Raw genomic sequence first — 16,168 nt, 5'->3', positions numbered from 1 at the left:
TTCAACTGAAACCTCAATCTCAAAGGCCCAAGAAGAAGACACTGCAAGGATAGAATGCACCGCAATTCAGGATTGAGGCTACTGGCCCATTTCTGAGAAAGCAAAGAGAGCAGACTTCATAGTCATAGGGAAAGAGAAACAGCTGAGGCTCTCTCTGCTGAAGAAAATCCACGGAAGCGAGAAGATAAAAATTAAACGGCTCTGGCCACATCCAAAGTATACAACAACCTCTCCCTGGAAGAAGACAGATTGGGACAAAGATACAGAATCACATTATCCTGGTTGATAAACCACTGCATATTTATATGGCTCATAGAAGAAAAACTATGGGCAAGTTATATGGATGATATATAAGATATAAGTATGGTTAATCTTCATTAATGTTTAAATTGCCAGCAATGCTAACAAATCATTATATATATATTTATATTTCATACAGGAAAAAGTATATTTAAGCACAGATAATGCTCTTAAACACTAGATATGCTTATCGTCTATATAAGAAGCAAGTATGATTCACCGCTGGTAACGCCAAAAAACATAATTTATGCTTACCTGATAAATTTATTTCTCTTGTAGTGTGTTCAGTCCACGGGTCATCCATTATTTATGGGATATATTCTCCTTCCCAACAGGAAGTTGCAAGAGGATCACCCAAGCAGAGCTGCTATATAGCTCCTCCCCTCACATGTCATATCCAGTCATTCGACCGAAACAAGACGAGAAAGGAAAAACTATAGGGTGCAGTGGTGACTGGAGTTTTAATTAAAATTTAGAACTGCCTCAAAAAAAGACAGGGCGGGCCGTGGACTGAACACACTACAAGAGAAATAAATTTATCAGGTAAGCATAAATTATGTTTTCTCTTGTTAAGTGTGTTAAGTCCACAGGTCATCCATTACTTATGGGATACCAATACCAAAGCTAAAGTACACGGATGATGGGAGGGACAAGGCAGGAACATTAAACAGAAGGAACCACTGCCTGTAGAACCTTTCTCCCAAAAACAGCCTCCGAAGAAGCAAAAGTGTCAAATTTGTAAAATTTTGAAAAGGTATGAAGTGAAGACCAAGTTGCAGCCTTGCAAATCTGTTCAACAGAGGCCTCATTCTTAAAGGCCCAGGTGGAAGCCACAGCTCTAGTGGAATGAGCTGTAACTCTTTCAGGAGGCTGCTGTCCAGCAGTCTCATAGGCTAAACGTATTATGCTACGAAGCCAAAAAGAGAGAGAGGTGGCTGAAGCCTTTTGACCTCTCCTCTGACCAGAATAAACGACAAACAGAGAAGAAGTTTGCCGAAAATCTTTAGTTGCCTGTAAGTAGAACTTCAGGGCACGGACTACGTCCAGATTATGCAAAAGACGTTCCTTCTTTGAAGAAGGATTAGGACATAATGAAGGAACAACAATCTCTTGATTGATATTCCTGTTAGAAACAACCTTAGGTAAAAACCCAGGTTTAGTACGCAGAACTACCTTGTCTGAATGAAAAATCAGATAAGGAGAATCGCAATGTAAGGCAGATAACTCAGAGACTCTTTGAGCCGAGGAAATAGCCATCAAAAACAGAACTTTCCAAGATAAAAGCTTAATATCAATGGAATGAAGGGGTTCAAACGGAACACCCTGAAGAACTTTAAGAACCAAGTTTAAGCTCCACGGAGGAGCAACAGTTTTAAACACAGGCTTAATCCTAGCCAAAGCCTGACAAAAAGCCTGGATGTCTGGATTCTCTGCCAGACGTTTGTGTAAAAGAATAGACAGAGCAGAAATCTGTCCCTTTAACGAACTAGCGGATAAACCCTTTTCTAAACCTTCTTGTAGAAAAGCCAATATCCTAGGAATCCTAACCTTACTCCATGAGTAACTCTTGGATTCACACCAATATAAATATTTACGCCATATCTTATGGTAAATCTTTCTGGTAACAGGTTTCCGAGCCTGTATTAACGTATCAATAACCGACTCCGAAAAACCACGCTTTGAGAGAATCAAGCGTTCAATCTCCATGCAGTCAGCCTCAGAGAAATTAGGTTTGGATGGTTGAAAGGACCCTGCATTAGAAGGTCCTGCCTCAGAGGCAGAGACCAAGGTGGACAGGACGACATGTCCACTAGGTCTGCATACCAGGTCCTGCGTGGCCACGCAGGCGCTATCAGAATCACTGATGCTCTCTCCTGTTTGATCCTGGCAATCAGTCGAGGTAGCAATGGAAATGGTGGAAACACATAAGCCATGTTGAAAACCCAAGGGGCTGTTAATGCATCTACCAGCACCGCTCCCGGGTCCCTGGACCTGGATCCGTAACAAGGAAGCTTGGCGTTCTGGCGAGATGCCATGAGATCCAGCTCCGGTTCGCCCCAACGAAGAATCAGTTGAGCAAACACCTCCAGGTAAAGTTCCCACTCCCCCTGATGAAAGGTCTGGCGACTTAGAAAATCCGCCTCCCAGTTCTCCACGCCTGGGATGTAGATCGCTGACAGGTGGCAAGAGTGAGACTCTGCCCAGCGAATTATCTTCGAGACTTCCAACATCGCTAGGGAACTCCTGGTTCCCCCTTGATGATTGATGTAAGCCACAGTCGTGATGTTGTCCGACTGAAATCTTATGAACCTCAGTGTTGCTAACTGAGGCCAAGCTAGAAGAGCATTGAATATTGCTCTTAATTCCAGAATGTTTATTGGGAGGAGTTTCTCCTCCTGAGTCCACGATCCCTGAGCCTTCAGGGAGTTCCAGACTGCACCCCAGCCTAGTAGGCTGGCATCTGTTGTTACAATCGTCCAATCTGGTCTGCGAAAAGTCATTCCTTTGGACAGATGAACCCGCGACAACCACCAGAGAAGAGAATCTCTGGCCTGGTCCAGATTTAGTAAAGGGGACAGATCTGAGTAATCCCCATTCCACTGATTTAGCATGCATAGTTGCAGCGGTCTGAGATGTAGGCGCGCAAATGGCACTATGTCCATTGCCGCGACCATTAAGACGATTACTTCCATGCACTGAGCTACTGATGGGCTTGGAATGGAATGAAGGACACGGCAAGCATTTAGGATTTTTGATAACCTGGACTCCGTCAGGTAAATCTTCATCTCTACAGAATCTATAAGAGTCCCTAGAAAGGGAACCCTTGTGAGTGGGAACAGAGAACTCTTTTCCATGTTCACTTTCCACCCATGCGACCTCAGAAATGCTAGAACTATCTCTGTATGAGACTTTGCATTTTGAAAACTTGACGCTTGTATCAGAATGTCGTCTAGGTACGGAGCCACCGATATGCCTCGCGGTCTTAGTACCGCCAGAAGCGAGCCCAGAACCTTTGTAAAAATTCTCGGGGCCGTAGCCAACCCGAAGGGAAGAGCTACAAACTGGTAATGCCTGTCTAGAAAGGCAAACCTTAGGTACCGATAATGATCTTTGTGAATCGGTATGTGAAGGTAGGCATCCTTTAAGTCCACTGTGGTCATATTACTGACCCTCTTGGATCGAATAGTTTCCATTTTGAACGATGGAACCCTTAGGAATTTAAGATCTTCAGGTCCAAGATTGGCCTGAAGGTTCCCTCTTTTTTGGGAACCACAAACAGATTTGAGTAAAAACCTTGCCCTTGTTCCGTCCGCGGAACCGGGTGGATCACTCCCATTACTAAGAGGTCTTGTACACATCGTAGAAATGCCTCTTTCTTTATTAGGTTTGTTGATAACCTTGACAGATGAAATCTCCCTTGTGGAGGAGAAGTTTTGAAGTCCAGAAGGTATCCCTGAGATATGATCTCCAACGCCCAGGGATCCTGGACATCTCTTGCCCAGGCCTGGGCGAAGAGAGAAAGTTTGCCCCCCACTAGATCCGTTTCCGGATAGGGGGCCCTTTCTTCATGCTGTCTTAGGGGCAGAAGTAGGTTTTCTGGCCTGCTTGCCCTTGTTCCAGGACTGGTTGCCTTTCCAACCCTGTCTGTAACGAGTAGCAGTCCCTTCCTGTTTTGGAGCGGAGGAAGTTGATGCTGCTCCTGCCTTGAAATTACGAAAGGCACGAAAATTAGACTGTTTGGCCTTTGATTTGGCCCTGTCCTGAGGAAGGGTGTGACCCTTACCTCCAGTAATGTCAGCAATAATTTCTTTCAAGCCGTGCCCGAATAAGGTTTGCCCTTTGAAAGGAATATTAAGCAATTTAGATTTAGAAGTTACATCTGCTGACCAGGATTTAAGCCATAGCGCTCTGCGCGCCTGGATGGCGAATCCGGAGTTCTTAGCCGTTAGTTTGGTTAAATGCACAACGGCATCCGAAACAAATGCATTAGCTAGCTTAAGGGCTTTAAGCTTGTTCATAATCTCATCCAATGGTGCTGTGCGAATAGCCTCTTCCAGAGACTCAAATCAGAATGCCGCTGCAGCAGTGACGGGCGCAATGCATGCAAGGGGCTGTAATAAATGTATAAAACCTTGTTGAACAAACATTTTCTTAAGGTAACCTTCTAATTTTTTATCCATTGGATCTGAGAAAGCACAACTATCCTCCACCGGGATAGTGGTGCGCTTGGCTAAAGTAGAAACTGCTCCCTCCACCTTAGGGACCGTCTGCCATAAGTCTCGTGTGGTGGCGTCTATTGGGAACATTTTTCTAAATATCGGAGGAGGGGAAAAGGGCACACCGGGTCTATCCCACTCCTTGCTAATAATCTCTGTAAGCCTTTTAGGTATAGGAAAAACGTCAGTACACACCGGTACCGCATAGTATTTATCCAGCCTACATAATTTCTCTGGGATTGCAACCGTGTCGCAATCATTCAGAGCCGCTAACACCTCCCCTAGCAATACACGGAGGTTCTCAAGCTTAAATTTAAAATTTGAAATTTCTGAATCCGGTCTCCCCGGATCAGATCCGTCACCCACAGAATGAAGCTCTCCGTCCTCATGTTCTGCAAATTGTGACGCAGTATCGGACATGGCTCTCGTGTCATCGGCGCGCTCTGTCCTAAACCCAGAGCTATTGCGCTTGCCTCTTAACTCAGGCAAATTAGATAATACTTCTTTCATAACATTAGCCATATCATGCAAAGTGATTTGTAAGGGCCTTGATGTACTTGGCGCCACAATCTCACGCACCTCCTGAGCGGGAGGCGAAGGTACTGACACGTGAGGAGAGTTAGTCTGGTGATAATTTCTTTACCAGTAAAGACTGACTTTTATTTAAAGTAACATCAATACAATTGGTACACATATTTCTATTGGGCTCCACATTGGCTTTTAAACATAATGAACAAGTAGATTCATCTGTATCAGACATGTTTAAACAGACTAGCAATGAAGGCTAGCAAGCTTGGAAAAAATCTTTCAATAAATTTACAAGCAATAGAAAAAACGCTGCAGCGCTTTTAAACTGTCACAGTTGAAATAACAATGAACTAATTCAGTTATAGCCAACAATCTTAACAGTAAATGTATGAATTTAGCAGAGGATTGCACCCACAAGCAAACGGATGATTAACCCCTCAATACCCAAAAACGGATAATCAATTTATGATTTAACGCTTTTATCACAGTCAAACACACTGTCACAGGTCTGCTGTGACTGATTACCTCCCTCAAAAATGAATTTTGAAGACCCCTGAGCTCTCTGGAGACGTCCTGGATCAAGGAGGAAGAAGCAGGAAGACTGTGCTAGAATTTTAACTGCGCAACAAGGCGCTAAAAAAGGCCCCTCCCACTCATATTACAACAGTGGGAGACCTGTTACAACGGTTTCTATGCAGAAATATACGTTAGCCATATGGAAAAAAATCATGCCCAAAAAGATTTATCACCAAAGTACCTCACAAAACGAATAACATGCCAGTAAACGTTTTAAAAACAACTTTCCAGTGTTATGCAAAGTTATCACTAAGCCTGCTACCAGTCGCTTCTACTGCAGCTAAGGCTCATACATTTATTTCAGTATTAACAGTATTTTCTCAGTCAAATTCTAGTCCCTAGAAAATAACTCAACTGCTCATACATTTATCAGCCTGATACCAGTCGCTACTACTGCATTAAAGGCTGTACTTACATCATATGGGTAACAGCAGTGTTTTCTTAGTCAATTCCATTCCTAGAAAATATTACTGCACATACCTCATTTGCGGGGGACCCCGCATGCTATTCCCTTTTCTGAAGTTACCCCACTCCTCAGAATGTGCGAGAACAGCCAGTGGATCTTAGTTACGTCTGCTAAGATCATAGAAAACGCAGGCAGATTCTTCTTCTAAATACTGCCTGAGAGAAAAAACAGCACACTCCGGTGCCATTTTAAAATAATAAACTTTTGATTGAAGAATAATTAGGTAAAAAAACTCCTATCTCCTCTCGCGACCTCCTTCTTTGTTGAGACTTGCAAAAGAATGACTGGATATGACATGTGAGGGGAGGAGCTATATAGCAGCTCTGCTTGGGTGATCCTCTTGCAACTTCCTGTTGGGAAGGAGAATATATCCCATAAGTAATGGATGACCCGTGGACTGAACACACTTAACAAGAGAAACCATCAGATATTTTTATTTCCGAGCAAGAAATAAGTAACTATGGTTAAACATAGAAAATACTGAGAGTCAAACAGATAATTTACATATCCTTAAAGGAGCATTCCCCCCCCTGCCCCCAGGAGGTAACTTAACCTACATAAAATAAACAGAGTTAAATACCGCTCCCATCCAGGAGCAACCAACTTAATTCCTTCTTTAAAGACTAAGAACAAAATGCCCCTAAGGAACATTATGAAACAAGTGAGGTACTGGATTCCCAGGGGAAAGCACTACACCCCAAGCAATGAAATTGCATAAGTCTGCTAGTGATCCATTGCCCATCAATGTCAGTAATATACCCTACTGTGGGTAACGTAATGAGAATGTGTAAAAATATGAATGAAACGGATGAGCATGATAAATAGACAGGTACTGACATATTATATTGTTAATAAAGTCTTGTAATATACATAGGGATTATAGTGGACCCACCACAAAAAACTAAGTAGAAAGAAAGGCCCCGTATTTCACAGAGTCCCTTTCCACCCCAGGAGCTGATGAACAAAAGTCTTGATTAATGTGGAGAATGATAAAATCGCCTACACATCACACCCTAACCGGAGCACACTCATCGTAATAAACTTTGCGCCTCAGTCTGGTTCAGATTACAAATGCGAACAAAGCCGCTCCATAAGGAGACTCACTAGAAAGCCCACGCTGCCTGCGCCATTGTTAATAAAAATGGCGCACCATGCACACTGGATTTCAACCCCATTACATCGCCGGCCTTCAAACATAGTGAAAGGAGAATCCTGACAACGCTACTACATCTACAAGGATCTAGCTGCTCCCCGGTGTTCGATAAGGTTGCGCTATAGTCCCCGTGATGAAAACAGCGCGCGCCAAAGTAGATCTGTGGCGGGAAGGCCTTAACCTCCAAACCGTCGTTCATAAAGATCTACTGTGCACAAACCCCCATATTTCAACTAGATGACTGAACCTTAGGGGAACACAACAAATTGTGCATGGACCAGCTCAGATAAGTGGCAATGTTTTAATGTCTAAGATAAAGGCAACCTATAGTTAGCAGGCACCGTCACACATTGACCTATGCCTATCCCACAAGAGCACTTCAGGGCCCCTGAAAATGTGTAACCACCCTGTGATCCATTCTAAGCAAGCTACTAGCCCCGTAGTGAGGGAATATGCTGCTGGGTGTATAAGAATAAAACCAGTCCACACTGTGAACTAGCAAGGAAAAAAAGATATATGGATCTGGCCATAAATCCCCTCAGACCTGAGGTTCTATAAGTGGGCTCTATAAGCAGAGAGGTAAAGGTAGTAACTAACCCTTTGATTCCCAGGGGTCCATAAAGACCCTCCTAAACTGAAGGCAATGAGGTTAAATCCTCTTATAGACAACGAGCCAGTAGAGGTAAAGGTAACAAATAGCAGGACTTACCCAGCTTCTCTCTATCCTGAGGAGACCCATCTGATGTCCTAGACATTGTTCGCAGCAATCCCAGGACTGACAGTAGACTCTTCATCCTGACAGGGACCTGTGACACAAGGAAAAATCAGTGTAACTAAAACTGTTTGCCTGGTGGGGAGGATAGCATAGATATACAGGAAGAAGGCATGGGTACTTCCCTGCAACATCCAGAAGCTAACATTCACCACAACTCTTACTAAGAGAATTACATGGCTACTAACAGCGCACCTGCCCACTCTTGCAGGAAACAATCCATGGAGGACAATACAATTAGAATCTTTAGCAGAACACATCTCTCTGCCTACCTCCATGAAATGAGGCAAAGAACTACTGAGAGGGTAGAGGAAGCGGGAGGGATATTTCAATGTTCTGTTTGGGGTGTCTTTGCCTCCTCCTGGTGGCCAGGTTAAGTATTTCCCATAGGTTATGAATGTTTTTGTGTACCCTCGATGCCATTAGAAGGAAAGAAATGCTTTTTTCTAAAAGCTGAAACAGCAGTCACACACCCTTCCTACCTTGTTTATCAAATGAAATATAGGAATCTGTAGAAAGCTGCAGCCGCATACCGTTCTTCACCTCGCTGTTTACCTTCAGAGTGGCTGTTGGCAATAAGAGATAGATCTGGTGTAAGGAGAAATCCTGTCAATGCATAGCTCATATACACAAAAAAACACTAGGATTAAATGACTAGGGAACCTATGAGCTCAGCCAACTCCAAAATTGCCATTGTATTTATGGATTTACTTTCATTCATTTTTTCCCCCCAGAACATTTCAAGAAGGGGGCAGCTGTTTTCAGAAAGGTTAAAGTGACATATGAATGCAACAAGTAGGCATACTAATAATAATAATAATAATTATAATAATATTATAGCACTTTATTATTTAAAAAAACGAAATTTATGCTTACCTGATAAACGGATCATCTAACTACTATTGGGAATATCACTCCTGCCCAGCAGGAGGCGGCAAAGAGCACCACAGCAAAGCTGTTAAATATCACCTCCCTTCCCTCCAACCCCAGTCATTCGACCGAAGCAAAGGAGAGAAAGGAAGAAACAAGGTGCAGAGGTGTCTGAAGTTTATAACATACCAAAGAAACCTGTCCTTAAGAGAACAGGGCAGGCCGAGGACTCACCGTGTCAAGAAATAAATACATTTATCAGGTAAGCATAAATTTAGTTTTCTTTCTAATGACACGGTGAGTCCACGGATCATCTAATTACTATTGGGAATCAATACCTAAGCTAGAGTACACAGATGATAAGGGAGGGACAAGACAGGGAACCTAAACAGAAAGGTACCACTGCTTGACGAACCTTTCACCCAAAAGAAGCCTCAGCCGAGGCAAAGGTATCAAATTTATAGAATTTTGAAAAAGTGTGAAGAGAGGACCAAGGTGCAGCCTTGCAAATCTGTTCCACAGAAGCTTCATTTTTGAATGCCCAGGAAGAGGATACAGCCCTCGTAGAATGAGCTGTAACTCTCTCAGGAGGCTGCTGTCTAGCAGTCTCATAGGCAAAGCGAATGATACTCTTCAGCCACAAAGAAAGAGAAGTAGTCGTAGCTTTCTGCCCCTTACGTTTCCTAGAGAAAACCACAAAAAGAGCAGAAGACTGACGAAAATCCTTACGCCTAGATTTAGAGTTCTGCGGCCAAAGGGGTGCGTTAGCTACGCTGGCTTTTTTCTGGCCGCACCTTTTAAATACCGCTGGTATTTAGAGTTCACAGAATGGCTGCGTTAGGCTCCAAAAAAGGAGCGTATAGCATATTTACCGCAACTTCAACTCTCGATACCAGCAGTGCTTACGGACGCGGCCAGCTTCAAAAACCTGCTCGTGCACGATTCCCCCATAGGAAACAATGGGGCTGTTTGAGCTGAAAAAAAACCTAACACCTGCAAAAAAGCCGTGTTCAGCTCTTAGGGGTTAATTCCGATTGGCTGATAGAATCCTATCAGCCAATCGGAATTCGAGGGACGCCATCTTGGATGACGTCCCTTAAAGGAACCGTCATTCTTCAGTTGGACGTCGTCGGAAGAAGATTGATCCGCGCTGGAGGTCTTCACGATGGAGCCGTTCCTCATCGGATGAAGATAGAAGATGCCGCTTGGATCAAGATGGTTGCCGGTCTGGATCGCCTCTTCTTCCCGGATAGGATGAAGACTTTGGAGCCTCTTCTGGACCTCTTCAGCCGCAGGATTATGGATCGCCAGCCCCCGCTTGGGTTGGATGAAGATTTTGGAGCCAGGACCGATCGGTGATACCCGGTGAGGTGAAGATAAGGTAGGAAGATCTTCAGGGGCTTAGTGTTAGGTTTATTTAAGGGGGATTTGGGTTAGATTAGGGGTATGTGGGTGGTGGGTTGTAATGTTGGGGGGGGGGTATTGTATGTGTTTTTTTACAGGCAAAAGAGCTGAATTTCTTGGGGCATGCCCCGCAAAGGGCCCTGTTCAGGGCTTTTAAGGTAAAAGAGCTTTGAACTTTTTTAATTTAGAATAGGGTAGGGCATTTTTTTTATTTTGGGGGTCTTTGTGATTTTATTAGGGGGCTTAAAGTAGGTGTAATTAGTTTAAAATTGTTATAATATTTTTCTAATGTTTGTAAATATTTTTTTATTTTTTGTAACTTAGTTCTTTTTTATTTTTTGTACTTTAGTTAGTTTATTTAATTGTAGTTATTTGTAGGTATTGTATTTAATTAATGTATTGATAGTGTAGTGTTAGGTTTAATTGTAGGTAATTGTAGGTATTTTATTTATTGATAGTGTAGTGTTAGGTTTAATTGTAACTTAGGTTAGGATTTATTTTACAGGTTATTTTGTAATTATTTTAACTATTTTAGCTATTAAATAGTTCTTAACTATTTAATAGCTATTGTACCTGGTTAAAATAAATACAAAGTTACCTGTAAAATAAATATAAATCCTAAAATAGCTATAATATAATTATAATTTATATTGTAGCTATATTAGGGTTTATTTTACAGGTAAGTATTTAGATTTAAATAGGAATAATTTATTTAATAAGAGTTAATTTATTTCGTTAGATTTAAATTATATTTAACTTAGGGGGTGTTAGGGTTAGACTTAGCTTTAGGGGTTAATCCATTTATTACAGTAGCCACGAGATTCGGTCGGCAGATTAGGGGTTAATAATTGAAGTTAGGTGTCGGCGATGTTAGGGAGGGCAGATTAGGGGTTAATACTATTTATTATAGGGTTATTGAGGCGGGAGTGAGGCGGATTAGGGGTTAATAACTTTATTATAGTAGCGGTGCGGTCCGCTCGGCAGATTAGGGGTTTATAAGTGTAGGCAGGTGGAGGCGACGTTGAGGGGGGCAGATTAGGGGTTAATAAATATAATATATGGGTCGGCGGTGTTAGCGGCAGCAGATTAGGGGTACATAAGGATAACGTAGGTAGCGGCGCTTTGCGGTCGGCAGATTAGGGGTTAATTATTGTAGGTAGCTGGCGGCGACGTTGTGGGGGGCAGGTTAGGGGTTAAAAAAAATTTATCGAGTGGCGGCGATGTGGGGGGACCTCGGTTTAGGGGTACATAGGTAGTTTATGGGTGTTAGTGTACTTTAGAGCACAGTAGTTAAGAGCGTTATAAACCGGCGTTAGCCCAGAAAGCTCTTAACTACTGACTTTTTTTCTGCGGCTGGAGTTTTGTCGTTAGATTTCTAACGCTCACTTCAGCCAAGACTCTAAATACCGGCGTTAGAAAGATCCCATTGAAAAGATAGGATACGCAATTGACGTAAGGGGATCTGCGGTATGGAAAAGTCGCGGCTGAAAAGTGAGCGTTAGACCCTTTAATGACTGACTCCAAATACCAGAGGGCGGTAAAAACCAGCGTTAGGAGCCTCTAACGCTGGTTTTGACGGCTACCGCCCAACTCTAAATCTAGGCCTAAATCGCTTGGAAATAGAATTTCAATGCACGCACCAATCCTTCTGAGAAGGAGGATTAGGACACAAGGAAGGAACAACAATCTCCTGATTAATGTTCCGATCTGAAACCACTTTAGGGAAAAACCCTAACTTAGTATGCAAAACTACCTTATCCGAATGAAAAATAAGGTAAGGAGATTCAAACTGTAATGCAGAGAGCTCTGAAACTCTATGAGCAGAAGAAATAGCAACAAGAAACCAAACTTTGCAAGATAACAACTTAATATCTTCTAAGAAATGCATAGGCTGAAACAGAGCCTGTTGAAGAACTTTAAGAACCAAGTTAAGACTCCAAGGAGGAGTAACCGGCTTAAACACAGGCCTGATCATGACCAAGGCCTGGCAAAACGATTGCACATCTGGGACGTCCGCTAGACGTTTATGTAGCAAAATAGACAAGGCAGATATTTGACCCTTTAGGGAACTTGCTGATAAACCCTTCTCCAAACGTTCCTGGAGAAAGGACTGAATTCTAGGAATCCGGACTCTACTCCAAGAGTAGCCTCTGGATTCCAACCAATACAGATATTTACGCCATATCTTATGGTAAATCTTTCTAGTCACAGGCTTACGAGCCTGAATCATGGTCTCAATGACCGATTCTGAAAATCCACGCTTGAACAAAATTAAGCGTTCAATCTCCAAGCAGTCAGCTTCAGAGAAACTAGATTTGGATGAAGGAACGGCCCTTGAAGAAGAAGTTCCTTTCTCTGGGAGGAAAACTTTTGAACTCTAGTTTGTATCCCTGGGACACTATTTCTACTGCCCAGGGATCCAGAACATCTCGAACCCAAGCCTGAGCAAAGAAGGAAAGTCTGCCCCCTACAGGATCCGGTCCCGGATCGGGGGCAGACCCTTCATGCTGACTTGATTCAATAGCAGGCTTCTTGGATTGTTTTCTTATTCCAAAACTGATTGGGTTACCATGAAGGTTTAGACTGTTCCTGCTTGGAGGCGGAAGAAGAAGAATTTCCCTTGAAATTTAGAAAGGAATGGAAATTGCACTGTTTCTCTTGTCCTGAGGGAGGTGACCCTTACCTCCCGTAATATCAGTGATTATTTCCGTCAAGCCAGGTCCAAACAAGGTCTTCCCCTTGTAAGGAATCGCTAAGAGCTTAGATTTAGAGGATACATCCGCAGACCAAGGTTTTAACCATAAGGCTCTGCAAGCTAGAACAGAAAAACATGAAATCTTTGCTCCCAGTTTGATAACCTGAAGGGAAGCATCCGTAATAAAAGAATTAGCCAATTTAAGAGCTTTTATCCTATCCTGGATTTCATCCAGAGGAGTCTCTGTCCTAATAGCATCGGACAACGCATCAAACCAATATGCTGCCGCACTAGTGACGGTAGCAATACACACAGCTGGCTGCCATTGTAAGCCCTGGTGTACATACATCTTTTTGAGTAATCCGTCTAATTTTTTGTCCATAGGATCTTTGAAAACACAACTATCCTCTATGGGTGTAGTAGTTCTCTTGGCTAAGGTGGAAACAGCTCCTTTCACCTTGGGGATTGTTTGCCAAGCCTCCTTAACCGAGTCGACTATGGGAAACATCTTTTTAAATATAGAAGATGGAGAAAAAGGTATACCCGGTCTCTTCCACTCCTTAGCAATGATCTCAGAAGCTCGGTCTGGTACCGGAAAAACTTCTATTGCGGAAGGTACCTCAAAATATTTGTTTCGCTTACTGGATTTCTTGGGCTTAACAACGACCGTGGAGTCGCTGTCGCCCAGAGTAGCTAAAACCTCCTTAAGCAACAGGCGGAGGTGCTCTAGCTTAAACCTAAAGGATACAACTTCAGTATCAGCAAGAGGAATAACACTGTCAGAATCTGAAATTTCACCTTCAGATGCTACTACGTTATCCTCCTCCTCGGGCTTAAGTGAGGGGACATCTGAAATAGCAACGACTGCGTCAGAAAACCTTGCTTACTAAATTTCTAATTTTCCTCTTATGCTTCCCCTGCAACATTGGGAAAGTAGACAACACATCTGAAACTGCAAAAAACATGAGAAGCAATGTCTTTTAAAGTAACTCCTGCAGGAGCTAGAGAGGAAAAGCAGGGCACTGCATGTGAGGGTAGTAAAATTTGGGATGCTTGAGGAGAAAGCTGCGGCATATATTGAACCTCTTCATTAGACTCCTGGACAACATCTTCTTTAGAAAATGCTGGCTCAGAAAAAAGTTTATCCCTATAATTTAAAGTCCTTTCAATACATGAGGAACAGAAAGGGATTGGTGGTTCCACATTGGCATCAAAACACAAGGAACAAGTGACATTTTGTAAGGCCTCTTGGTCCATTCTGGTTCACAATGGTTCAATTATCAATTAAAAACCTTAAATTTATAATAAAAAATTCTACGTGAAAAAACTGTCTCTTTAAATTTAAAAGTGTAACTTTTTTACCGGACCTTGCAAAAATACAAAATCAGCAGATTAATAGTAATATAACACCTCTACACCTCAGCAGCTTTGCTGAGGTGCCTACCTAACTCGCTATACCGGAGCTATTCTACTTTTATTTCAGAAGACGATCTGGACTCAGCAGGAGAAGAAAGCAACTGTTTTCCGGTCTTAGAAAAGCATGGTTGTACGGAGAATCATGCGTTTCTAGGCAGATCATGAAGATATCTGTCCGTGATGTATCTCACACTGAGGCGCAATGAAAGTGGCGCGCAACTCAGCTATTTTTCTAAGTTAAACCGCCGAGAGATTTTAACCACCAGAGTCATCTAGCAAAAACTATCTCCCAGCCCCAGTGCTTGCAGCATAAGGCTGTCAAAAGTCCTCTCCAATCTAGGAAAGTCTCACAACAATAAAGAGCCCCTCTTCTATTCTGAGCTCTTTATTATTAATGGTTGAAATGTAGTTCTCACTTCTTTCTGAGTGTGTTTCTGTTGTCCCCAGAAATAACAAAGTTAGCACTTACCTCTTACATCTGCCTGACAGCAAGGCAGCTCACCAGGCTTGAGAGGTCCTCTCCCTCACATCGACCTGTGGAGAAACAAAAGGCTGAGTAATTTCACTCAGGCTTAGGAGTTAGGGCAGCATGAAATACATGGGAGGCGCAGTGAGAATTATGTCCCACTAGTTCCCATTGCTCTAAAGCCACTACTGCTCTACTGAAGAGACTGATATGGACTACGGCTACACCCCAGTACAAAGCAGCACAATCTTGTACTACTTTAAAAAAAAAAACTCTTGATTGAAGAATCTTTTCTAACACCTAAATTTACCACCTCCTTGCACTTAACGTAGGCAAAGAGAATGACTGGGTTGGGAGGGAAGGGAGGTGATATTTAACAGCTTTGCTGTGGTGCTCTTTGCCGCCTCCTGCAGGGCAGGAGAGGTATTCCCAATAGTAATTAGATGATCCGTGGATTCATCGTGCCATTAAAAAGAAAGCCACTATATTTAGATCTAGAGACCAAAGAGTCCTTGTGGTCCCAAATATTACGCTTATAGGTATACAATGAGCAATCTTTTAAGATCATAGGCCTTCCCACATCCAACCTCTTGTGCCTCATAGAAAAATGCAAAACTACCTGCTTGACCTGCAACTTAAGCTCCCCAGCTCTATAATCTGCCCCACAAAGTCATGCTGATCCCTGCCCACTGCACCCAGAAAGCCCCGGCTGGCAAGAAAGTCTTAAAGTGTAAGATAACATGATGCTGTGCTGTTAGTTTGTGAGCGTTGCGGGGCAGTTGTCAGCTTCAGTCAGCACTAACTGAATTTTTAATTTTTTATTTTAACCATGCTGGCCTCCAGAAAAACTGAGCTGCAAGACCATAGCGGACAACTGCCCCACGGTGCTCACAAGTTAAAACTGTTGAAATTAATAAAAAATGTAATTCTCCTCATCCCTCAGGTGTTGCGTGGCCAGACATGCTGTGCTACACCAAGAGGGAACAGTGGTCATGACCTGCAGAAATATCTGAAAAAATGCAAACTGATGGATCTATAAGCAAAACCAGAAGAGACAAATAATTCATCATTGATTTATAAGTGCTGAAAAGGGATCAATAAACATTTATAAGCATCAGCTGTAACTTTTGTGAAATTAGCTTCCTGAAATTAAATGAAATTGCATTAAAAATCACAACAAAATAGTTCTGCAAAAATTGTATTCAATGGATAAATTAACATTCGTATTGTAATTATGTACACACAAAAAAACATAATTTATGTAAGAACTTACCTGATAAATGCATTTCTTTCATATTGGCAAGA

At 42.5% G+C, this 16,168-nt stretch overlaps 1 protein-coding gene across 4 annotated transcripts in view; it reads right to left on the bottom strand.

Annotated features, from left to right (window-relative positions):
- FBXO7 (F-box protein 7) overlaps positions 1 to 16,168 on the bottom strand; it is a 109,403-nt gene that overhangs the window by 63,523 nt on the left and 29,712 nt on the right. For all 4 annotated transcript variants that reach the window (XM_053718966.1, XM_053718964.1, XM_053718967.1 and 1 more), the window contains one exon: positions 8,495 to 8,578. In XM_053718966.1, coding sequence (XP_053574941.1) covers positions 8,495 to 8,578 — 84 coding nt within the window. The remainder of the gene's footprint in view (positions 1 to 8,494; positions 8,579 to 16,168) is intronic.

The sequence above is a fragment of the Bombina bombina genome, chromosome 6 (genome assembly GCF_027579735.1).
Source record: "Bombina bombina isolate aBomBom1 chromosome 6, aBomBom1.pri, whole genome shotgun sequence".
Classification (NCBI taxonomy): domain Eukaryota; kingdom Metazoa; phylum Chordata; class Amphibia; order Anura; family Bombinatoridae; genus Bombina; species Bombina bombina.
Note: the sequence above shows the minus strand (reverse complement) of the source record. Positions and strands in the feature narration are given on the sequence as shown.